Here is a 25,703-nt window from a genome sequence, read left to right as displayed (position 1 = left end):
TTTGAACAGACCAGACGTGTCGCTATGAAAAGAGGAAGTCGCGACGAGCGTGTTTTGTGCTCTGCTGTAAAGCGCGTAATACGGGCGCAAGACGTTTCTGAAGCGCGGCTGGCTGAACGACGGATGAACGAACGACGGCTCACTTGACCGCAGTCATCCGATTCGGTGCCAGCTTCTTGTGCAGCGTTGAGGAGGTTTCGGTGGCTGTGGGGGAAGTTGTGGGCCACAGCGGCGGACAGTCAGAATAACGCCGCGCTGCTCTTCCTGCATCAGATTGCGAAAGTGAATCCGGTGATCCACACTGGGATCGCTATTAACGATCTGCATGTCGCGGTGATGCCGCTTAGCCAACCGGCGACAAAGATCGCTTCATCCATCGTCCCTCCCTTTGTACGTGGCGAACTCATCAGCCGCTGCGAGCGGCCGCCGCCGCCGCACGTGTCGGCTGCTGAGCGCTGCTGTGTTGACGTGTGGGCTGCGGCTGCGGTCACGTCCGCTGCGACCTCTGAAGCTCAGCCCAGCGCTGACTCTGGTGATGGTGCTATAGATGAGCGAAGAGTGGGGAGGAGAAGTGATTTTAAGAATTTAAGTCACAACACTGCACTGAGTGGAGGCGTGTGCTTCCTGTTGCCAAGAACATTTTCTCCGCTTTCCCTGGAGGTCGAGCGCGTAGAAGGGAGGCTCCTCGTAGCCACATCTCGATTTGAACATTTTACCGTTGTTTTTATTAATGTATATGCTCCAACTAATGGTACAGAGAGAAGGTCATTTTTTAACAATATCTGTGATAAGGTTGACAAACACAGATCAGAGGATTTTTTAAGGTTAAATGGGCTTCCTCCGTAACTCTCTGTACTGGTTGCTCAAGGTGCACAAATCGACATCTGCAGTAGTGTCACACCTGGACTGATGGAGGCGCTGCGCCGCACAATGAGACTGCCTACAGCAAGTGGTGGACGCAGCAGGACCGACTTTGGCCAACGCACTGGCATCTGTCCTGGGTATGAGGTCTGTCCGGGATGTATGAGGATGCACGAGGATGAACTGGGTCAGCTGAGTGGATACAGCAGCGGGTCTGTGGGCCCTGACCACACAGATCCATTCCCTGGCCTGAGTCTCATGTTCGGACAGCTGGATGGACCCCTACTCAGGGCATGTCACCCAGAGAAACGGATTTTAGAAAGTGTGGATAAAAGATCCTCTACATGAACTGTGTGAAAAGCATTAACAAAGGAAAACTTTGTAACAGACCTTGGACTGTGTGGGCAGAGAAACTGTGTTTGAGCGAGGACCAGAACCCCCATTGGAGAACTTTGTACAAGGCTCCCCTCATGAAACGCACAGCTGACCTTCAGTGGCAGATTTTACATGGTGCAATCACTACCAATGCTTTTATTTCTGTGCTGAATCCTAATGTTTCTAATGAGTGCCTGTTTTGTGGGATGCAGGTAACTGTTTTTTATGTTTTTTATTGAATGTAGCAGACTTCCCATTTTTTGCTGTTTTATCTCACGTTTTTAGTTATTTGAGGTGCTTTTTGGTGCTCCTGTTTTTATTTTCTCTATTCGATATAGCAGAGCCTCAGAGAAATGTCGGCTGATTAACTTTTTGTGGGAGAGGCAAAGATGGCGATCTTTTTGAGCCGCAGGGACAGGCTGCAGGCTGGATCCTGGCGGAGCGCACTGAGTCACTTTACGTCAAATGTACGAGCAAGACTATGGCTAGAATTTCGTTTTATAAGTCCATAGACTCTCTGGAAACTTTTAAAATACAATGGTGCAATGAGGACTTTGCCATGTGTCTAACGAGGAACTACAACTTGCTCTCTCTCTCTCTCTCTCTCTCTCTCTCTCTCTCTCTCTCTCGCGCTCACAATTAGCGCAACATAAAGCGGAATATATCGAATTTCAAAATAAAGAATCATTAAATAAACGTAGTAAAAATAAAGTCATTAAATAAATGATAGCTGACTTTATCCTAACAGTAAAAATATAGAAAACCATTGCAAGAAAAAGAATGAGTATTTAGGTAAAAATCAACAATTTTAGCATTGAACACATCGCTTTTATTTTGAAATTATTTTAGAACGGGGGCGGAGGCTAATTTAGTTCGGGCTGAGGCGAATCAGAATTGCACCTGATTACGGACTGGGTCGGGTCTGATTTTTTTAAGGTAAGACTAGTCAATGAAACATTATCTGAAAATCATTTCGAAATCATCTCGAATCGGATGCCAACCTCAGCTTCGTCCGACATATTGGTGTCAGTTCGGATAACGTGGAGTTTGTCACCGGGTGACTGTTTCCGTTTCAGAATTTCAGCAGCATATTTCTGCAAAAGAAACAATCTCATTACCGTCATCCTGAAAAGATATTCCGTGATGTACTCAACGTTTGTGAGGTGATGACATTTCAACAGAAAGTTCTACGGGAAAGCGGCTAAATGTCGCGCAACGAATGGGGCGGAGTTATATCAAAAACAAGTAAAATCCCCAGAATGAAAAGCTAGTTTCCTTAAATTCGCCATCACTAATCTGTTTTACACATCCATCAGAGTAGATCGTGCGTGTTTTGACTAAGCTGGCTGTTGTTTTGGTGGTGTAGACTGCACGTTGTGCGTCTAATATAAGGGGGCGGGGTTAAAGTCTCGTCACGTTCGTGTAGATCCCCGAGTTTCCACTTGATCGAAATGTTGCTCCGTTTTTCTTTTCAGGGAAGAATAATCAATTAAACATTATTTAATGATCATTTCAAAATCATCTCCACTCGCCGGCTCAGCTTTGTTCAGTTTGTATTGTTAACGGGTCACAATAACATACAGGTCACGTTCATACATTTAATTTCTGCAGCACATCACCTTGAAGGAGAATGTGATGTGAATGAATTAAATGGATAAACAGCAAAGAGACACAGGCAAACAAACATCTGATCGCTGTGATTTTTTAAATGTTATTAAGGGACATATTTCCACTTGACACCATGTGATTGAGGTACAGAAACTGGAGAATGTATGAGCGGCACTAACAAAACATTCATCACTGACACAACAGGTCCAAAGGAAACAGGAGCAGTTCTTCCATAGACAGAGGAGGGCAGTGCTGCTGATTAAAACAACTAAAATGCTCATCATGAGAAGTAAGTTTCACAGTTCCATTCACTGTAACTAAACTGTGTTTTTCATCGTCCATCAGAGAGTTGAACTTGTGTCTTGACAGAATTGGCGGTTCCCGTGTTCCTGGTGCTGTGTTCGCTCACCTGGTGTTTTCCAGGAGGTTCAGGTGTGTCTTCTCTTAATGTCATTACACTCGTAACTCAGAAATGAGACCCATTTATTCACACTCTTTGTGATGTTACAGATGGAAACACAACTGCTCTGTTTTACTGCACAGAACCTGGTTGTGCCTTAAAAGTGAACAAAGTGTTTTGTAATGATGAGCCAGTCCCATTTAACTCCCCCATGAAAGAGTGCACAGGTGCCCCCCCTCCAAACACCGTCTGCCAGCGAGGTGGTCGGGCGTTTGTGTCCACTAACACATCTGGTCCATGCGAGTTTGAAGCAGACACTTATATCCAAACCAAAAAATGTACAGGTACGTGGATATTTGTGTCTGCACTCACTTTAAATTGTCTGCATTTCAATTTCCTTGAAATCACCGTCATTGTTCAAATGTTGTTTGCTTTGTGTGTATTTGTATATATCTTGTGAGTCTGACACCTTTTTCTTTTTCTGAACCAGACAACACTGATGTGTGTGATTTCACCAGCGGTAAGCTTTCCCTGCAGACACACATCTTACATGCTGCCTCCTGTTTCCTCTGTTCCACTGACTGGGTCTGTTTTACCTGCAGGTACGACTCCACCACCTCTCAACATCCCAGAGAGTAGAAACCAGGACCAGGGAGGCTCTAGAACACACTACATACCACTGATAGTGGTCCTTGGTAGGTTCTGAACCGATAGACAAGTCAAATCACATTTTTATGAAATCACATTTTATGTGTTTTGGTACAATTATATTTAATATCCATCTCTTCAGTCACTGGTGTAGTACTGGTGCTACTAGCTCTGTATTGGAGGAAACCAGAGAGTCAAATCAACAACCACAAAGGTAAGTAAATTGCAGCACTTATTCATATGTTTGACTGTTGGTTTATGTCTTTATTTAATATAAACTTTACTGAAGGTTAGAGTCACATTTCTACACTGTTTATGTACATGTTTATAAGCTCTATCTGAAATGTTCTTTACTTTATTTAACAATGCTGTGGTTGACTGTTAAAAGGGACCTGTCCAGTCAGACTCACTGCTTGTCTTTGCACTGTGGGACGAAGCCTGAGCCCTCGGAGAGACTTCACACACACAGCAGAACATGGAGACTCCACACAGACGGGCGGAACTTAGTTTTGTTGTACATTTACTCATTTTGTTTTGTAAAAAAATGTATCAATCCTACAATGTTAAAATTAAGGAAAGGACAGACAGATTTCACTCCTGATGCTACAACTGACACCAAAAACACACCAGTGACTCTCAGGCAGCTGTATGTAGGACAGTACAGTTAGTTACTCACAGACAGATGGACATAGGCGTTGTGATGTTGATGCAACATTGAAACAACGTTGACTGCTGATGGTTGTAAAAAGGTTAACAAAATACTCTTAAATTAACTTGGAATATTGTCAGTTGTTTTTGTGATGTTGATGTAACATTGAAACAACGCTTGATCAACATTGCCCGATCAACGTTGATTCACCTTTCAAAATTGTGTATTAAGGAACAAAACACGAGCATGATGCAGAACAGAGCAAGACAGTGTTATTTATTAGATGTAATAGAGTAGATAAATTGTCTGGATTGTTCAAGGTACAAGAAGGTACAAACCAAACTGTGACTATTTGGATCCAGGCTCTGCTCACATTCAGCCAAATATTACAAAATGTGAATGCAGATGGAAAATGACTGTGAACATAGTGGGAAGCAATTTAGGACTGTTTGTAGTTAAAATGGCCAAGATGCAGTTTGTGACGCATGATTGTTTCCTGTTTTGTTTTGACACAATTTTCTAATATTAAACAGCGTAATAAAGAGATATCAAAAGTAGAAATACTTTGTTGATGTTTATTTTGTTATCATCTTACTTCACATGAACCTGTCTAAATTTTAACCTTTACACTCAGTCTAATTGTGTTTTAAACAAACAACTGTTATAAATGTTCTGCGATTAAACATATTTCTTAACCCACACCTTCACCAAAGTAACAATATCGCACACTGACCGGTGCATTCCATGTCCTGCTCCTCTGAGATGGTTTCAGCTCCTTTTGTGTTATGCAGCACTCCGCTGACTGAGACCTGATGCCAGCATTGATTTAGGACCTTGTTGGAAGGTGCATGCGCCTGCAGGGGGCGCAGTGGAGCCGCTCTCGGCGCCGTCTGCACCCAGTGGCGCACTGAATGGCTCGGTTGTACGCAGGAGGAGGGCAGACACATCGAGACGCACTGGGCTGTTTGCAGCTCTCAGTGGACGAGTGGCGCTTCAGTAGCACGCAGCTCCAGCCTGCGGTGCGCAGAAACACTGCGGACGTTATACGTAACCTCATTAATGTGTGACTGACTCAGGATCTTCTGCTGGAGGACACGCTTTTCTTCGAGCACTGCAGCAGCAACCGGGGGGGAATATCTCACCACTACACAGACAGACGACAGGCTGGTTCAGATCCCCGTGAGTTCGGTGCATCCTAGGACACTCTGTGCAGACGGTGAGCTTCTCAGATTCATGCTGCGCTCCGTGTTCCTCTGCGTGTCACGTCAGGTGTTTTCGACAGGTGAACGTCGGCAGGTGTGCGCGTGAACTCATTCGTCATCCAGCTGTTTTAATTTTCCAGCAGACCTTAATATAGAGAATGAATGTCCCCAACAACCGACCTCTCCCCATTGTAATTTGGTTTTATTGCAGTAAGGACGGAAGGTCAGATTGTTGGACACTGAGCTCCTGTTCTTCCTCATTAAATTTAATTCAAAGACATGATTTTAATGTCATGGTTAAAGTGTGGTAGTTTGGATTTAATCCCTAAACTCTGAATTCAATTCTTGTCACTTATATCTGTCAACAGTCTCCAGAGCAGTCTCTGGTGTTTGCTGTATCAACATTTACTCTCCCCTGCTGTTTCCTATTCAAGGAGGAAGTTTTCTTCTTGCTCATGCGTCCGAAGCTGTGACTTGCCCGTTTTGTGAGAAACTGGAAGTGTGGTCACTTTGATGGGAAATGAAGCAAGCGCGTGAAAGCGTTGTGCAACAGCGTTCGAGGGCGAAGGAAGCGAGCCACTGGTCGGACACGCACCAGGCGGAGGCCGGCTCCCTTTGACCTTTCCCTGTGTGTGTGTGTGTGTGTGTGTGTGTGTGTGTGTGTGTGTGTGTGTGTGTGTGTGTGTGTGTGTGTGCGCTCAGCGAGAATAGCTGTGAAATTCCTGCGGCGCAGTATAAGCTGGGAGGGCGTTCCACGCGTATACGCTGTATTATCAGTGTACATTACTGGGAGCCGGCGTTATCGCGGCTCCTTACAGCGAGGTGCCACATTACCCCACAGCCGGGCTCGGGTCATCGCAGGAGTCACTGGGCTGAATGTGTGGAATTCACCGGTGTTTCGATTCGTCATAACTAGAAACACTGACGCGGCCTTTTTAGTTTGGACTTGCACTTGTGGTTCCCTTACTTTGTTTCCTCCATGGGCTGAAGGAGCCGTCACGACTGGTTTGAAATGCTGGATGAGACGAATGCGATGAGGGCACTGTAAACAGCGCTGGTTGAAAGTTTCATACGTCCTTCTAGGAACCAACACAAACTTAAGGCCGCGCCTGTAAATACAGTCTAAGCGCTGTCTCCTCTCATTCTATGTACTGTAGCGCATTCTGAGAACTTGGACATGTAGCAGGTTCTTCCTATGTCTTCCTCCTGTGGCATTAAAACACACGCTAATCTCCTCATCCGTCCCGGTGGCGGGTGGGGCTGATCTGAGGCCGTGTACACGCACGGTCATTGAGGACCGTGGAACAGATGAACAGCTGGGCGACGGCACGTCTTGGATTTCTCACCTAATTCCTTAGACAGCGTGTTGAATATGAGTAATGGCCGCCCTGTGACCGCTCGTCGCGTTATCCACCGGTGCCTGAGAATCGGGACGTGGCCCATGATGCAACGCGTCAAGTCAAAGCACCTCCTCGTGACCGGGGGAAGCAAATGAAATGAATGAGCAGGCAAATGTCCTCGGTGAACTTCCCTTCTGGTTCCTCATTTGCCTGCAGCCGGTCAGGACCCGGTCATCCTCCCACAGAGGATGTTTGAAAGGGAAATGGCTCATGCAAATCCGCCGCCCCGTCTCATTCCGAGCAGCACCTGAGCTCCCGTGCCTGTTGTCCTCGCTCTGACGTGACGCTTGTCAGACTGAGCAGCATCCGCGTGCGCCGTTATGTAATATTTTTACCACTGAATAGCAGAAGGAGCCTGGCCAACACAGAAATGAATTCTCTCCACTTTTTGCTCTTGCGGCCTCTTACTGCGGTGGATAGTCTATTAAATTAGGTATTAAGCTGAGATGGGGAAAGTAAACATTAACCAGTCACACTGGTTCAAACAGGGCCCGGCCTTTAAGACTAACATTGCTGCCTGTTCTTCCCCACGGTGCGTTGACGCGGCCCAACAATTAACAGCTGTGAGGTTTGAGTGCCGTCTTGTGATTTGGGGTCAAAGAGCACACTGTGTACTGTGCTCATATGGTACCATGGGATCCAAGTAGTGATAGGACCAAAATACCAGGCATATGAGGCTCATTAGGGCCGTTGCATAAGACAGGTCCCAGAGCGGTAGTTTTTAGCAACGTTCCTCATAAAGCTCTTATTAATCAATGCGCCTCCTTGTGTGCAGAAACAGAGGAGGGGCCTGTGTTTTCCGTCACATTTAACATGTTGTGATAAATAAAGGGCTTCTGTGCTGCCACAGGGAGGTCCAGCACTCCGTCCACTGCACCTCCAGCCCCCGTGAGGGGATAATGGCCTCGCTGTGGCGTTCTCCCATGGACGCCGCCTTGTGTCATCCGTCGCCACATTCTGAACGATGGGCGCCATTCAAGCCCAGTGCGACACGTGTCGGGTGTCCTATTATACAGTGCTGTGGTGTCTGTGACTGTGAACTGTGCCACGCCTCGGACCGGCTATAATGGCGACTTTATCGTTGTTTAATCGTGCGTCGCTTTGGTTAATGGAACACTGCGTCTGTCATTTAGTTCATGAAATGTCACAGTAGCAAAGATTAAAAACAACAACACGTGTTTGACGCACGGAATGGACGGAAAGTCAGCTTTTAAAACACACGGAAACATAAAAGTAAACATGATGAGTGTTACAGAAAGTGACAAGTGACTGCCCAGAAGCTTTCGTTTTCCAATACGAAAGCTTCCGCCCTCTGCTTGTGTTATCTTTTATTGTGCTCACTCGTTGCACGGCTGCATTCGTGTCAGCACATGCAACATACAGAGAGCCACCAGGACTCACCCTGGTCTGTGCACATCTGTGCAGGCCGCAGCAAATGGGGGATTTCACTGTCTTCATCCTGTATGTGCGTTTCAAGAGTTGTGTGTTACTGTATAGAGGTAACGTGTTCGACCAACACTTGTCTTGAACTGACCACACTGAGATGAACACATTGCGGTGGCGACGTTCTGTCACTATTTACTGTTTTGCTCATATTGAAAGTGAAAACAGATTTTTTTTCAGCAAAGCAATATTTGTCTCATTTGGTCAATGAGCGTCTGGCGAAATGTTTTTGCGTTTAGAGGAATCTCTGCTTCTGTGGCAACAGCAAGCAAACACACTTTGAGAAAAATAATTCTAGACAAAAGCCCAACAGAGCATCTTCTCAGCGCAACGTGTTCCCACGCTGATGACACTCTTTGTGTTTGAACCACCACGATGTGAGCGCAGCCGCATGACCTGGTGTTTGCGGCTCGTTTCAGACTGAGCGACAGGTCGTCACAGGTCGCAGGACCTCACGTTGCCATGACGATCTGACCCCTCAGGTACCCGTCAGTCCTGAGCTCCTCTCACATCCGTAGAGACACAGACAAACATGGCGTCAACCAGTCGCCTGTGGGCTGAGTGCGCTTCATTTCCTTTGTGTATATTGTAGCGTGCTGTTTGCTTATCGGCGCTTTGCGTTTAATGACCTCCGGACGGGAGTTCCTCCGTCTCGGGCCGCGCTGCACGTCGGCTCCGGCCTTCGAGGCCATCGGTCGGCCGCGGGCTCGCGGGAGTGCGATTCCCGGGGTTGTGATGTTTGTTGTTGTTGCGTGTTGTTGTTTTTCTGGCCCTGCTGGGTTCCCCCACGGTCCTCCTCCCACTTCCCTGCTCTGGTAATTACGAAGCTGGGAGAGAGGCCCACTCGGGGGCGAGGGCGAGAGAATGAAAGGCGTAAAGAGCTTTCTTTAGCAGGATCAGTAAAAATAGAACAGGTTATTCCTGTGTTACAAGCATTAACCACCTCTAAAAATGAACCAGCGATATGTTTGGATGATAAACCTGAACTGGGCCGACTGGGTCTGAGTCAGCCGAGCCTGTCCCGTCATGCTAACCTGTAGAGGTGGTGCGGATCTGAGCGGAGCTGCAGCCAGTTGCTCTCTGGCCCTGCTCCTGCGTGTTAAAAGAACGCAGTCCCTGTTTTCTCTCCATGCACTCGTGTGCGCGCCCCCCCCCCCCCCTCGCCCCCCTCCTCCCCTGTTCCCTCGGCCTCATCATGTGACTCGGTGAACACAGGCGGTGACCTCCTCCTCATGGCTTCTCATGCGGAGTGGAACCACAGTAAGACGCTCTTTGAGTTACAAACACACAGACTGAGCTAAAACATTTAGTTATAGTATAGTTGTGATGATATATTGCTGTTATCACTGCTATTGAAGCATTGAAGCAACACTATTGTTGTATAAGTATTACTGATGTCAACGATGACCTCCCATTATCTTCCTCCTCTGTTGCTCCGCCCCCTGGTTCCGCGTGGGGCCTTTCCTCCTGTTGGTTGTCGCATCTGAAAGGTCAGAGCGCTCTGTAGGTGTAATCCCTCTTCGCCTCCCACCTCGCCTGGATTGTTTCTGTTCATTCGTCAAAGGTCAGATAGCATCTTAACATGCAGTGTGGCCTGCGAAACGCGGTGCTTGGAGGCAGGCGACGCACGCTGCACACACATACGCACTGCTGACGTACAGTAGGGGGGTTGCTGTCAGTCCAACTGTCCCTAGCTGCAAACATCATCATCATCATCATCATCATCATCATCATCATCATCATCATCATCATCATCATCATCATCACACACAGAAACACTTCCCTGCCAGCCATGCAGCCCTTGGTACAGGCTGCACACAGATGCGAGTGCGACACCCACCCCCCACCCCCCGTAGAGATGAGGAAAACAAACACACCTCTGGAGGATATGGGCAAATCTGGAGCAGGATGTGTTCTACCTGATGTAGTAGAGGACGCGTTTGTGTGTCAAGGTCGTGTTTACTGGGCTACCGAGCCTACATGTTTGTTTGTTTTATGTATGCATTGTGCCTCCTTGCGTATTTCTGCTGACGTGGTCTGTTTGAAGTTGCTGGCAGCAGGCCCCGTCCGGGCACCGTACAGGCTGGTGGCCCGATATGCTAAACACACAGTCTGTTCCTCCTAGCTTTCCTGAAAGAGCCATAAGTGCTCAGCTGAATACTGTGTGTTGTCTTTATGGTGTGTTACGGCCCAGTTGCGAGCCTCATCATCACACATTGCGTGATTGTTTCCCAGCTACATGGTTAATTACTGAACACTTCACAGAAGGAACCTTTTTTACAGTCACTAAGCCGATTATGCAATGGCACTGACACATCAAACAGCGAACAAGTGTTTACACAAGTCATCAGAAAGTTAATGACTTCGGGCCGCCCTGGGCGGCGTACGCAGTGCAGCCACGAGGCCGCACTTCACTTGAAGTCCTTCCTCCCATCACAGGTCACCGTCGACAGGCTGAAAGGCGTTTTCTTCATTAGGCCGCGCCTGGGAGGAGTTTCCGTAAGCTGTAGTCAAGGATCAGAGCAGTTAAGTTAATGAAGTGGATCCCCTGCAGGCCCAGCTAAGCTGACTCGCCACGCATCTTGTTGATTGTATCCGCCCAAATCCACATATCTGTGCTTAGCGTCCGTCTCGCAGTCGGGGGATTGGGAAGGTCGTAAAAAGCCCGCTGCCTCGTCCTCAGCCGTCTGCGCGGCTGCTCGGCTATTGGTTCTTTATTATGTGGACTGAAGAGGCAGAACAGGGGAACAGCATGGCCTGTCATCATAGTTTTACCTACTAGTAACTGTGAGGGAGGTTTCTGACAGGTCAGATGCACTGGATCTGCATTTCTGTCATACCAGACGGCCACACGTCTGCTCTCAGCAACATACTTCCTTTGCCAAGACCGCTCGGCTGCAGACGGGCTATTCGACTTCGGCACGGACTGACTGGCACCCTCTGTGCAACGCCTGAAAACAGGGAGGGCGTTTGGCACGAGGGCCGGTGTTTGATTAGCTCCGGAGTGTGCGCGTGTGAAGGGCGGTGGAGTCCTGCACAAGGGCGTGCGGAGAAGCAGGGAGAGGGTTATTTGTGAAGACAGCAGGTAAGCAAGCGTTTATTTATACAGGGTCTTCAGGAACAGCGCTCACAAAGGGCTTCACGGGTGGGGAGTTAGAAAATGCAGCGTTGGCCCAGTCTGGGTTATGAAAAGACCCGGTCACAGTTAGAGCTCAGATGAGTTGTTGGTTCAAAACCCAACCTCGAGTTTTGATTTTATTCATCAGTTGTGTCAGTTTGTTATCAATTAGCATTGTGTTTTTATGTTGTTTACCATTCGTGTTGCACGTCTTTTCTCCTCCGTATGTCAGTCTGTCCCGTGTTTGCTGTATGACGGAGGCAAGACGCGGCTAATTGGGAGCACTGGTCCTTTGATCTTCGCCTGCCGTTTGTCCGTCCATCCGTCTGCGGCTCTTTGTTCTGCCACAGACTCGCTGTTGTTCGCCGCGGCTGCGGGCCTCTCGCCGACTGTTCTGGAAACGGTGTGTGAGAGGTGAGAGGTGAGAGCGGATGAGAGAAGTGGAGCGAGCGAGAGGGAGAGAGAGAGAGAGAGCGAGGTCAGAGCAGTGGCTTTTTGAACTGACACTCGGGTCTGAGCAGAGGAGACTTATTAACATTCCTCCGGTTCACAGCACGCGGCCGGTCGCACAGTCGCCGTGTGTTGGCTCAGGACCCGCGCCTCGTGAACAATAGCGCGATTCTGCTTTTTGAGCTCTGTTGCATCTCTACTTGTCAGTGTTGTGCGGAATCGTTGGTTCAGTCATAAAAAAGAAAAAAAAAACAAAAAAAAAAAACAGGATATTGAACATGGGCGAGACGGTGGACAGAGCCAGACAATAGCTGCAGCTGGGATGTGTTTCTGCTTGGATCCGTATCGCTGTTGCCTCCGTGTTTATAGCAACAGAAGAGCTTTGGATCCAGATAAGAGTCCAGTCTGCAGATAGGAGCTCAGCGTTTGCCACCTTACGCACATATTCAGACATTTAAAGCAGCATTCTTCTGAAGGTGAGATTCTGGGGGGGGGGGGGTATTTTTAAACATGGACGCAGTCAGATTCATTATTGTATTGACAGTCAGAACAAAATGCGGCACGGTGGTGGGACAGGTCCCTAAACTATCGCAGCTGGGGATGATTTATGCCCTGAAAGGTGCTGCAGGCTGGCGGGGCGGGGGGGGCGCTCGCTGTTCACAGAGCAGGTGACCGGAGCACATGGCTCTGCAAGCGCTGATAAGGCAGAAAGACATTGTGCAACACGCGCGCCTCTGAGGCCCCGCGGCTGCATTTGTATGCAGGTGGTGCGCCGGCTGCAGCCTCGCCAGCCTCTCTCTCTCCAAGCCTCCTGCTCCTCGCTCGCCCCCCCCCCCCCCCCGCGGACTCCAAGTTACGTCACCGCGTCACAGACTTATGTCACTCGCCCCCTCGGGAACGAGGGAATTAAGATAAACAACTGGGGACGGGGCGGCGGAGGAGGAGAAGGAGGAGGAGGAGGGGGGGGGGGGGTACGCCATCATTCATATGGAACGTGTGAGGAAGTGAGTGGCCGGTGCCGAGGGTTCGACGGTGCTGCCAGCCGGGCTCATTCACACGCGCGTTTATGAGGTGTGATTTATCCGTCACGAGGCCGGTGCCCGTAAAAGCGCCGGACACTTTGTGTAATAAGGGGGGGGATTTGATGGTTATTACACCAATCAGGAGTGACCGTAAAGGCACAAATCTCCTGCTGGGTGAAGTTTATAAATCCACTCCACTGCCTCTGCAGTATGAGGCCAGATTAAAGGAGATCAATGGAGAATACAATGGGCTCATGCTCATAACACACACAGAAACAGTACTGCAGTTGGTGAAGGACCGTTTGGGCCACAGTAACTCTTTGTGCTCTCTCTGACAGATCCAAACCTCCCCATGATTATTCAACCTGACAATCACGAGATGCTACCCTGATTGCTGGTTCGGCCACACTTCAAGCGAGGTATGCCATTAATATCAATGCGTGTGATTATAGCATCTGTAATTAGCGTTGCAATTATCTCCTCCGCTGCTTCTTTGCAGATGTCAACTACTACAGAGAACGGGATGGCGGGGCCCTGGAGCACCAGCAGAGAGAAAACCTACAAGAAGGTAAAGTACATTTCCATATTTGCTTTTGTTTATCCTACACAATCCATAAGGAGCCATGAGGCAGAGGGACGTCGTTAGTGCAGCCTCGCTGCCAGGCATCGTTCAAGGTCTGGTCCTTTTTAACTTTCCACGTCACCTCGTTAAGACGTCCCCGTCGCCGGGTTTGCCACAGTGGCGGCCAGTGTTCACGCTGGGACTCACAGCTGCTCAAAGGTCTTTTTGTCGTTGTTTTGCGCCGTGTTTGTTACACGCAGCCTGCGCGTTCTTAGGTTTTTCGGTTTCTGGATCCGCTCGGCCTGCTGCCTGCTTTCGTCTGGTGAGTGCAGTAACGGTGACAGCTCAGCCTAACGCGGCGCCCTTCTCCGCCCTCTCTGTCCAGACCACATCGTCGGCCCTGAAGGGGGCCATTCAGCTGGGCATTGGCTACACAGTGGGCAACCTGACCTCCAAGCCTGACAGAGACGTGCTTATGCAAGACTTCTACGTGGTGGAGAGCGTCTTTCTACCCAGGTGGGTGTGTGTCAGTATTAACACGCCGGCTCCTCTATTGGTCTACGAGAGGAATCTACGGTACATCTGCTTCCTTAAAGCGGATTATATGGAGGTGGGAACGGACTGTGGTCTGGCTGCTGCAGTCTCCTGACTCTGCAAGTCTCCCAACGTTTCCTCGTCTGTCTGCCCAAATATGACATGTCTGGGTCTCGTGTTAAAAACCATTTAAATCTATTATTAATCCTGGTCAGGGGTGCGTGCCAGCGCTGGAAATGTAGACCAAAGACATTACGCTGCTACCACAAACTGCCCTCAGCATGATTTATCCGCCAAAGGGAAGAACTATTCCTGTGGATTTCAATAAATCAGCTCTCCGTGTGCCTCTCGCTGCCAAGATGCAGAACCACACGTCAGCTCGCGGACGCGCCGTCGTCTCGCACTGTGGTTGCGTCATCGGCGAAAAAGAAAGGGTTCATACAAAGCAGAGCGGAGCCAGAAAGGACGTGAACGCGTGATGCGGACGAAAGCTGAGTGCAGTTGTTGTCTGTTTACGACGCGGAGTAGATCCCTCAACTAATCCTGGATCTATTCTTATAATGAATCGGTGCATGGAAGGAATCTAATTGTGGATAATACACTTTGGTCAATTTAACTCAATTAAAATGTTCCATTCTAAAAGGATTGGTTTATGTGTCGATCACCATGCCAAGATTTATTTATAAAAGGATTTATTTATTTATAAAAGTGAGATGAGTCTGGCGTGTGTCGCCCGGTGCAAGGATGACAGCCTGACTTTTATTTTGACAGTACAATACTCTGCCTTACGTTGGAGATGCTGCGCTGGCATATGCAAACGGAGCGTGGTTTATGTAAAGCTGCTTTCGCCGCCCCGTTCCTCGGCAACAGACAAACACCGGCCCTGGTTTCGCTGTTTGCCCTGCAGTGATGAACGCTCGGCAGCTTGTTGAGACAGTCACCTGCGATTATCAATAAGCTGAAGTGTGTTTTATTTCCTAATCCCCAGTGTGCAGCCAATGAAAAGCCTTCTGACGCACTGAGGGTTAAAATAGGAGAGCGCGGCCGAGTGATGGCGACGGCTCTCGGATGCTTTTATTACCACTCTCCTGCTTCTCTTGCTGTTGTCTCGTCCGCCGTTCGTGCTGTCAGTCGAGTGTTCGATGGCGCTGGAGTTCTATTGTTCCTTGGTGCGTGTGTCTCCAGCCTGACTTTCCTCTGGCAGACACACGTACCTGTAGGAAATGCTTCCAGGCCCTGCCTGTTGTTCAAAGGTTTCTGTGGCATGACTATTATGGGCTGTAGGTCATTGGTGACAGATAACTGTCCTCTTCATTGTACAATAATTACAAGTATAGTGTTACACATGGAAGCCTGACTCTTGCATGTATCCCATTACTGAAATTAGCACTGGCACAGAACAACAGCACAGTGGCCTCTTTACCTAAAAACCATCTAAGCCCTAAGAATATTACCCAAATATTCAGACAATCTGGAAAACAAAGACCTGCTTCAACCTACTTCTGCCAGAATAAGGATCAGATCTGATTCCAGTGAGACTTTATTTGATTAAAGTCTCAACAGCTGACTTACTCCGGACTTATCAGATGTCACGGTGTTCAGGTTAGGTCAGTTACAAAACAGGTTCAGGCTTTGGTCTGACAATGACTCGTGGTCCAGCCAAGACTACCAAACATGTAGGTTACTGAGAGTACGCTGTCCGTTTGTCATGTTGGTTTGTTGTTTCTTATTCTCTTTGTCCCCCCCCACGGAGTCAGGGCTCATGTGTTGTGTGGTGTTGTTTGGAACCGGTAATCAGAGCCATCTTCAGGCTCCGGGCGAAGAACTCTATACAGGCCAGTTGTTCCTACAATGCTGGTGAATCTGTGCTTCTCGTGCTGTAGAGGTGTTTACCGAGGTTCTGCTGGAGCTCTCGGGTTCATCAGTAGCCTATATTCTAAGCTTAGGGACTTGGTGCCTCCTGTTTGAGACCAGTACAATACCAAGACAATACCCATGGAAGTGATAACTTATTGATTGTGGTCTCTGTCTATTGTATGGATGCTCTTGTCCACCCATCGCAGCGAGGGAAGCAACTTGACCCCAGCACATCACTACCCCGACTTCCGCTTCAAGACCTACGCCCCGCTGGCCTTCCGCTACTTCAGGGATCTGTTTGGCATCAAACCAGACGACTATCTGGTAAGCGTGACGTCAGTACTTCAAGTATGAGCAGCAATGCTGCAATATGTAATATTAATAAAGGTATAATTAGTCAGCGGCGGTGTTTTGAATGTGATTCAGCAGCAGCCTGGTTCCCGTTGGTGACGCTTGTAGGAGCTGTGCTCTGCTTTAAGCCCTGGATGTCTCCCACCGCATTCAAACACCCCCTTGAACAGTTTATTTATGTGCTCTACATGCCGCAGTGTCTTGTTAATTTAATTTTCCATTCACCACAGTGTACCTCGTTGCCACATTAATCCCTGTCCTACACGTTTGCTCCTAGCTTGAAACAAAATTACATCCAGCGTAATCTCGTTTGGGCTTTATCACATTATGATGCTGCTCTCCCAGTTTCCGTCTGGCTTCGAGCCTTTGAGAAACTCACGCCAGATTTGTTTTGTGCATAAGTGAAAGACAAAGGGCTCCGGAGACGTGAGCAGCACCGCACCTTTTAGGCGGTGTGTGTGTGTGTGTGTGGGGGGGGGGGGTAATGCCCGTGATTGATGTCCTTGAGGTGGCGGCGAATGAATGCCTTCGGAGGCCGCGCGGCAGAGTCTAATTAAAAGCGAGGACACGCGCATGTGCTGTGGCGTCTGCGTGGATGCTGGCACCGCGGGCATGACCGGTGGACGGGTAGAGTCTCCTGATGCCTCCAGTGTTCCTCTCCTCAGCACACGCTGCTCTCATAACGCACTAATTAACATCTAACGCTGCTGCACGTGCAGGTTCTCCCTCACACGTTGTCGTGGCCTGAACAGTGTGGACGTTTTTGTGCTTTTATGTCCCGTTGGTCTGGAACTGGTTTTGTGGTTCCCAACAGCCCCCTAGGAAAATGAGGCGATGATATTTTATATTGATCTCCCAGCTGGTGGCAGCCGTTTGCAAAAGGCCCCTTGAGCAAATACTAATATTTGAATGAAACCTAATTTGTGACAGATCCTTCTGCAAACAGCCCAAGGATATTGATTGACTACAGTTTCCTTCTCCCTGCACTAAATACTGAATATATTTGAGATGTAAGACGTTAGCGAAACATTTGCAAGGCTTTTCATTGTTCTGCGTTTGCAGCTAAGGCTTGACTGTTGCTCTGTGATTCCTCCCCCAGTACTCCCTGGTCAACGAGCCTCTGATCGAGCTGACCAACCCAGGCGCCAGCGGGTCTTTGTTCTACCTAACCAGCGACGATGAGTTCATCATCAAAACCGTCCAGCACAAAGAGGCCAAGTTCCTCCAGAGACTTCTACCTGGATACTATATGGTGCGACATTCACCATCACTGTGCTGTTTAAGCGCGTTTGTCTCTGTGGACCCTGTTCACTGTATTACCGTCTTTAAATCCACAGAACTTGAACCAGAACCCACGCACGTTACTGCCCAAGTTTTACGGCTTGTACTGCATCCAGTCGGGGGGCATCAACATCCGACTGGTGGTGATGAACAATGTGCTGCCTCGCTCCGTCAAAATGCACTACAAAATACGACCTGAAGGGGTCCACGTACAAGAGGCGGGCGTCCCGGAAGGAGCGGGAAAAGTCCTGTCCCACGTACAAGGACCTGGACTTCCAGGACATGCACGAGGAAGGGCTTTACTTTGACGCGGAAACGTACAACAACCTCATGAAGACTCTGCAGAGAGACTGTCGGGTAAGTGGTGCTGGACGTGTGCGGCGGTTCCGTATGAAGTGAAGTCATAACACAAGAGGAATGTCGGTGTTCCTCTAAACCCGGCTGCGCATCAAACCAGGAAATCCAATCGGGATAGTTTCATCATGGGAACGCTTCAGGTCAGAGCGCAGGTAGCGTGAACTGGTGTCTGGTGTCTCCGTGTTGTAACTGGAAGAACAGTACGTCTGAAATATGCGTTATTGTTTTCGAAAGCTTGTTTGAAAGTGTGACCTCGTGTGCGCCGCTGTGTCTCATTACGTGACAGCGCTCCAAACACGGAGTGTGATTAGGACATGATCCTGGTAGCGTGAGAGCGACTCTGGCCTCGGTCCAGACAGTCCCAGCGCCGTGACTTGACTGGAGGAGGGTGGTGTGATCTGAGCTCCGGTGATTTTACAATGTAGCTACAGATGATCGCTAAACGGGCAGAGGACTAAAATTAATCTCCGCTCTCTGATTCTAAATGGGCTTTTGTCTGTCTCCGTGAAGCGAGGCTTGTTGTTCGTGGTTTCAGCTTCTGCCTGTGTGTTTTCTCAGCCACAAGTGCAGGCAAGAAACAAGCCTCCAGGCAAAACGGAACAGAACAGGAAAGGTGGATGTCTGAGATGTTTGTCTGTTTCCCCTCATAAGCAGAGGATAATACAAAGAACTTAGTTTCTTGTTTAAATCATAACATCATAGCTGACATACAGGAACCGCATTAATTATGTGACACTAAGAGGGTAAAGGTGCTCTCATGTACAGTAAAACAATAACCCAGTGTTGGGTGAGTGAGAACAGATTCAATTCAATTCAATTCAATTTTATTTATATAGCGCCAAATCACAACAAAGTTATTTCAAGGCACTTTACAAAGTAAGGTTTAAAACCTCACACAACTAAACCCAACAAATCCCACATACAGCAAGCATTTAATTTGACAGCAACAGTGGAGAGGAAAAACTCCCTCTCTAACGAGGAAGAAACCTCCAGCAGAACCAGACTGGATGTGGGCGGCCATCTGCCTCGACCGGTTGGGGTGAGAGGATAGAGAGATAGAAAAGCAGAGCAACAGCAACAAGCAACAACAAGCAACAACAGAGCACAGGCAGGATGGTAGGACCAGGGACTGGATGCAGGCAGGATGGTTGGATCCGCAGCTGCCCATCACAGACACCAAACTTTGAGTCCAATGATACCTGTGGGTGAGGACAGAGAGGGAGAAAGAGTGGGGGTGGGGGGGGGGGGAGAGGAGAGAAGCACAACTACTGGACAGAAAGAGACAAGGTTAGTTAAACATGGGACAATGATGGGAGGTTATGGGACAGAGGAGGTAGAAGGAAACAGAGGAGCTCAGTGTATAAATTAAGTCCCCCAGCAGACTATGTCTATTGCAGCTTAACTAAGAGATGGTTCCTGTGACTAACAATAATTGCCAGTGACCTGAACCATCTCTAACTATAAGCTTTATCAAAAAGGAAGGTTTTAAGCCTAATCTTAAAGGTGGAGAGTGTGTCAGCTTCTCGAACCTGAAGAGGGAGCTGGTTCCAGAGGAGAGGAGCTTGGTAGCTAAAAGCTCTGCCCCCCTGTTCTACATTTAAACACTCTAGGAACCGTAAGTAGCCCAGCGCTCTGAGAACGAAGTGTTCTGCTGGGAGCATAAGGAACTATAAGGTCTTTAAGATAAGAAGGAGCTTTATCATTGAGTACTTTGTATGGGAGTAGAGAAATTTTAAATTCTATCCTACATTTATACGGCAGCCAGTGCAGAGAAGCTAATGTAGGAGAAATGTGATCTCTCTTTCTAAGTCCTGTCAGAACTCTGGCTGCAGCATTTTGAATGAGCTGTAGGCTTTTAAAGGAGCTGTTAGGGACATCCTATGAGTAAGGAGTTACAGTAGTCCAGCCTAGAGGTAACAAATGCATGGATCAGTTTCTGCTGCATCGCTCTGAGAGAGGATGCTTCTGATTTTAACTATATTTCTAAGGTGGAAGTAGGCGGTTCTGGAGAGTTGTTTAATGTATGATGTAAAAGAGAGATCCTGGTCAAACATGACACCAAGGTTCCTCACAGTAGAATCTGAAGCTAATGTTATGCCATCCAGGGTGGCTATCTGACTTAATAGTGTCTCTCTCAGATTTTTAGGCCCAACAATAAGAATCTCGGTTTTATCTGAGTTTAGTTGAAGGAAGTTTTGGGACATCCAGGATTTGATGACTTTTAAAAACAACCCTGAATTTTGACTAGTTGATCTGTTTCATTTGGTTCCAAGGACATGTATAGCTGAGTATCATCTGCGTAAAAATGAAATTAATAGAATGCTTCTAATAATCTCACCTAGAGGAACATGTAATAAGCTAAACAGAATTGGACCCAGCACAGAACCCTGTGGAACTCCATAGCTAATCCTTGTGCGTGTGGAGAATTTATCATTACATGAACAAACTGGAATCTGTTCAACAAATAGGATTTAAACCATCCCAATGCTGTTCCATTAATCCCGATTCTATGTTCTAGTGTCTGTAATTAGAATGTGATGAGCAAATTGTATCAAAATGCAGCAACTAAGATCTAACAGGACAAGGACAGAAAACTAGACCATTGTCCGAAGCTAATAGAAGATCATTAGTGACTCTAACCAGAGCTGTTTCTGTGCTATGATGTTTTCTAAATCCTGACTGAAAATCTTCATACAGGTTATTCCCACTAAGGTGGTCAGATATTGGTTTAGCCACGATTTTTTCCAGAATCTTGGAAATAAAGGGTAAATTTTGAAATGGGCCTATAGTTGGCTAGTTGTCCAGGGTCAAGGGTTGGTTTTTCAATAGAGGTTTGACCACAGCCACCTTAAAAGCCTGTGGTACATAGCCTAGTTGTAAAGATTGGTTGATTTGATTTAATATGGATGAGCTGATTAAAGGTAGAGCTTCTTTGAGTAATCTGGTTGGGATTGGATCTAAAAGACAAGTTGACGACTTGGAAGAGTTAATTATTGAGGTTAACTCCATATGAGTTATGGGGGAGAAGCTGTCTAGGTAAGACAGAGGATTTAATAAATTTAAAGTTGATGGATCTAGACAGTGCTTTCTGTCATTTGGAAGAAGTCGCTGCTGAATGTTTTTTCTAATGATGATAATTTTATTAGTAAAGTAGTTCATAAAGTCATTGCTGATGAGATTTAAGGGGATAGTAGACTCAATACAAGCTATGACTCTTGTCAGCCTGGCTACAGTGCTGAAAAGAAACCTGGGGTTGTTTTTGTTTTCCTCAATTAGGGAGGAATAATATGTTTTTCTAGCAGCACAAAGTGCTTTTTTATATTTCATTAGACTGTCCTTCCATGCAATGCAGTTTACATTTATTTTGTTGGAACGCCACTGTCTTTCTAGTTGTCTAGTCCTTTGCTTTAGACTGCGGATGTCTGAGTTATACCACGGAGCTAACCTCCTCTGATTCACTGTCTTCTTCTTCAGAGGAGCCACTGTGTCTAACATTGTAGATCTAATGTGGCTTTATAAAAGAAGCTCATCTTATAAATAAAGCCAATGCTCGGACTAGTGTGTGGTTTAGCGCTGCATGTGGGTGAACATGGAGTGAACAGCTGTTGCTTTCCCGGCGTCTCCTCACATTCAGGCGGGTCCTTGTCGACGGCGTCGGCTCCCGAGCCCTTCTGTTTTCACCCCGCGACGGCAGAACGGCCTCCGCTCTTATTAGGTCAGCGCCTCCTCCGTCCAGACGCGTTGTCTCACAGCCGACCGACTCGCGTGCGCGTACTGTAGCTGTAGGACTGCGAGACAGCTGCTGCCACGCGCTCTGTGCCGCACCGCCTGTTATTGTCGGGGCTTCCTGCCCTCGCCTCCTGAGCCGGCAGCAAAGTGCTCTCTAAGCAGAACCTCTGTTCATTTCCATGAGTAAGCAGCTAACCCTGTCACCCCAGGAGGGGCCGTGGACCAAAACACAGGCGGGGGGGGGGGGGGGGGGGGGGGGGCAGGAGCCACAGCCTCGCAGGATCTCCAGCCACTGGGGAGTCTGTGAGGAGACGCTGACCATGAATGACACAGTAACGCAATTGGGAGCGCAGAAACGCTAGTGGGTGCCGGCGTACGCACCACTTGGGTCAGTTTGGTGCAGAGCTTCTTCTGGGCCGCAGTGATCATGGCCAGAGCTCCACCGGCAGCGATCTGGAGTTTGTCGTCGTCCTCGCCGCACAGCAGAACCAGCAGCTTCAACCTGTCGTTGCCGTCCTCCAGGTAACGGTCTTGGACCTTCAACACATGAATTTACGTTTTGCTTTGCACTCGTGCACTTTTCTCATGGCTTTTTCTGTTATCACGCGAGGATTTGAACTAATTGTCACTTCTCACCTCTTTACACGTCACAAGGTTGCACATGCATTCAGTAGCAGCCTGTCTGATCTGGTCGTGCTCTTCAAACATGTAATTTTCAATATCGGGCAGCGCGTTCTCTTTAACAATCTTTACTCTGAAAGGCAGAAAAAATTAAAAACAGAGTAGATTCTTGATTACCTTCTATGAACAGTAACTGTAGTATCACACAAGAAGGGAAATACCTCACCTTAGTTTTTCATTGAAACCAGCCAGGTTGGTGAGGCCTCTCAGAGCTTCATTGTTCTGTATTCCGTCTCTGTCCGGGTGAAGAGGTTGACTAAAGGACGAATCACCTCGTACATCTGTAAATCAACAAGGATATACTTTAAATTCTGCTGACAGGATAACAGCATTAGCATTAGAGCAATCCCGAACCCATCACACAGACAGACGGGCAATAGAAAGTTAATACAGTAAACAGTAAACAAAGCAGCCATTGTTTCACGGCTCACCCTTTCACCAGGAAATGCGATTTCTGGGCTGGAAGCTGCTGCGATTTTGGCGAGTGCGTGGCTCGCCTTCACCTTCCCAACATCCGTGCCTTCCAGAGCCAGTGGAATCAGTGCCTGGTGCCAAGACAACGACAGAGCGGAACCAGATAGGCAACATAGAACATGTCGGGAGCAGTTATTAATAAACTGTTTATTTATAGCTTTGAGCACGTGCACATTTAGTTTCGATTATGTGTTGTATTATTATTTGTCATCATTATTATTCATTAAATCACAAGTGCAGTCACACACCTTACCACCACCTTGGGCTACAATTGTACCCCGATCTTTGGAGTCCTCTGACAGTGCCAAGAAAACCCTAAAGGTAAAAGAAAACAGGTTTGGTGATCATTCAAAAAGTCTTTCTATAAATGTGTAAAGTGACAGAAACGCTCTGTATTATGTGGCAATCATGGCAAAACTGGATTCCTGGAGTCAAACAGGAGTTGCGACATGATAATGATGAGTCAGGCGTTCTGTGGGGAATTCCCTCGTTTGACGTCGACACATGAATGCCTCAGCAAGTTTTCATGATGGGACAATTTCTTTCACACCTCGCCAGCATTTCCTTGGTCTGGTCGGTCATTATGGAGCTGTCCGCTTTGACCATGACCGCAAGAGCTGACGTGACTCCGGCCTTCAGCAGCCGCTTCACTCGCCTCTCGATGAAGTCCTTCTTGTCCTGAGAACAGAGTTTTTGCGTGTAAGTAACTCCTCCTTCTGTATCTACACTAGCATCTGCGTCGCCCTCTTGGTACCGTTCACCTTGGGGTGTTGCTCGGGCACATGCTGCTTGGAGAACTTGGCAAGTTGTACCAGTTCGGGGATGATCTCCTTCTTATCGTAGCAGTTGGTGCAGTTAATCAGAGTGCAGGCTACTGCATATAAGATGGTCTTATCCCTGGACTGAGACAAACGAAGAAGTAAATTCTACTGTAACTCAGAACACTACGCGAGTCTCTCCATAAATCATTTTATACCTTGGCCAATTCAAACTGGCTTTTAGAGGCACTCATCCTCAACAAAGTCATCTTTCACATCGGCATCATTAGTCAGATAGGCAAGGCCTTCAACAGCCCACTTCTTTGTCTTGGTGTCAATCTGGGGATTGCAGAGCCACCTAGAACAGCAAAAACAAGCATGTATAAGAGGTACAGTGTCATTAGGTAATATAAATAGTTTGCATTAGTGAAAGAATAATGTGTTCCCATAGACTGAACTTCAGAAATGTGCCCACTCCCTTTCTGCACTGCTTGGCCAACTTCTCTGTGGAGCCCTCTGCAAACTGCCTCAAACTGTAGTCATCACCTCCAGCTGACCCCAGTTTACACAGGCCCTGAACAGCACATCATTGTAAAATTGTATATTGTAACTTTCCAATATACATAGTAAAAATGAGCAGGACATGTGACATGTGTAGTTGTACATTTTATATGGGTATGATGTAAATAATGTAGTCACACTCACCACCAGTGCACGTATTTTGATCTTCCTTCTGGTCTTCTTGTAAATGTCCTTGAGCAGCGACACGCCGTTGGTAATGATGAAGGAGGCGCGGCTCTATCTTGGTGGAGGAATGGATCAACGCCTCCACGGCAACCATCTGGTCCACCTCGCGCTCGGAGCCACACAGCGCCACCATCATTTCCATGATGCCTTGATGCCACCCAGGGCGTTACCGACATCAAAAGGACCTTGAAGCAGCCCTGAAATTACGTTGATAGCGTGGAGGGTCTTGTCCAAGTTGTTGGGGTCAATTTTGGATCTGTGGAAGAAGAGGTCATGATTGTTGCTCTGCCCTTAGGCAATTCTGACTACTTCTAGTCGGATTATCTTTGTGTTTGTGGACATACTTGATATATTCATCACAAACATCCCTAAAGTTGTTTCTTTCTGGGTCACATGTGAGATCCTCATAAACCGTTTGAGGAGCACACTGGCAATCAGCTGCGTGTTCTCTGTCAAGGGCAGCTGGTCGGGAAGTTCGGGAACCTGACCGCACACCTTGAGGATCTTCTTCAGACCTGGACACAACGCTTGTGTTAAAGAGTGTGGGGACATGTACACAGGGCATCAAGTCTTCTTGAAGACCATGACGCGGTGCCTGGCTCACCATGATCAATAGTGAAGAGAGTGCGGCTGTTGTTTTTCTCCTTCTTGTCTCTGCGAGGTACATTTTTGGTCAAGAGGTTCAGTGCCTGGTCTCTGCCGTGGCCAGACACCTTCTTATTGGCAACCACTCCAGCAGCGAGAGAAGAATTGTCTTCAAGTCTTTAGCTGCGTCTGCAAATGGATGCATTAAATAAAGGTTTTAGGATTAAACTGTGATTTACGTGTATTCAGTTCTTTGTCTGACTCACTACGTGATTTACTGTGAAAGGGTAAGTGCAGACATAATCCACTTTATACTGGACATACAAACAAGCACTCTGTCTCACCCAAAACCAAGGCCTCTTCTTTCCCATAATCCCTTGAATCTCCACCAGTAAGGGAGTCATTGATGCACTGGAAGAGGTTGCAGGCTGCCAGTGCAATTTCCTCGTTGTCAACAGCCATGATGCTGCACATCTTATCAACGCCCACCAAGTGAACAATGGCCATGGCCTGGTTCAGAACACATATTTATATAGGGAGTGAGATGACCACAACTACAACGACACCATTTGCTAAAATCTTCTCATGCACTTTGTAGTTAACCCACCCTC

General features: G+C 47.7%; 2 protein-coding genes and 1 pseudogene across 4 annotated transcripts in view; 2 read left to right on the top strand and 1 right to left on the bottom strand.

Annotated features, from left to right (window-relative positions):
* LOC114861846 (uncharacterized) lies at positions 1-5,102 on the top strand. 3 transcript variants are annotated; one of them, XM_041072025.2, is made up of 8 exons: positions 1-1,703; positions 3,049-3,133; positions 3,214-3,276; positions 3,355-3,588; positions 3,735-3,764; positions 3,847-3,939; positions 4,035-4,106; positions 4,281-5,102. In XM_041072025.2, exons 1-8 carry the CDS (start codon positions 1,626-1,628, stop codon positions 4,397-4,399), a joined length of 774 nt encoding a protein of 257 aa, XP_040927959.1. In that variant the 5' UTR covers positions 1-1,625; the 3' UTR covers positions 4,400-5,102. The 3 variants fall into 3 exon arrangements, with proteins under 3 accessions (XP_040927959.1, XP_029017342.2, XP_055368007.1); XM_029161509.3 differs by having other exon boundaries at positions 3-1,448; XM_055512032.1 differs by having other exon boundaries at positions 6-2,172.
* A 326-nt stretch (positions 5,103-5,428) lies between these two features.
* Positions 5,429-25,703, top strand: part of pip5k1bb (phosphatidylinositol-4-phosphate 5-kinase, type I, beta b) — a 50,133-nt gene continuing 29,858 nt past the window's right edge. Inside the window, 8 exon segments of the mRNA XM_029161496.3 lie at positions 5,429-5,757; positions 13,515-13,595; positions 13,676-13,744; positions 14,124-14,254; positions 16,336-16,453; positions 17,580-17,732; positions 17,818-17,946; positions 17,948-18,118. Coding sequence (XP_029017329.1) covers positions 13,676-13,744; positions 14,124-14,254; positions 16,336-16,453; positions 17,580-17,732; positions 17,818-17,946; positions 17,948-18,118 — 771 coding nt within the window. The 5' untranslated portion in view covers positions 5,429-5,757; positions 13,515-13,595.
* LOC114862869 (protein unc-45 homolog B-like) overlaps positions 18,193-25,703 on the bottom strand; it is a 29,915-nt pseudogene continuing 22,404 nt past the window's right edge.

This window comes from Betta splendens, chromosome 9, assembly GCF_900634795.4.
Source record: "Betta splendens chromosome 9, fBetSpl5.4, whole genome shotgun sequence".
Classification (NCBI taxonomy): domain Eukaryota; kingdom Metazoa; phylum Chordata; class Actinopteri; order Anabantiformes; family Osphronemidae; genus Betta; species Betta splendens.
This window is presented reverse-complemented; position numbering and strand designations above follow the sequence as displayed.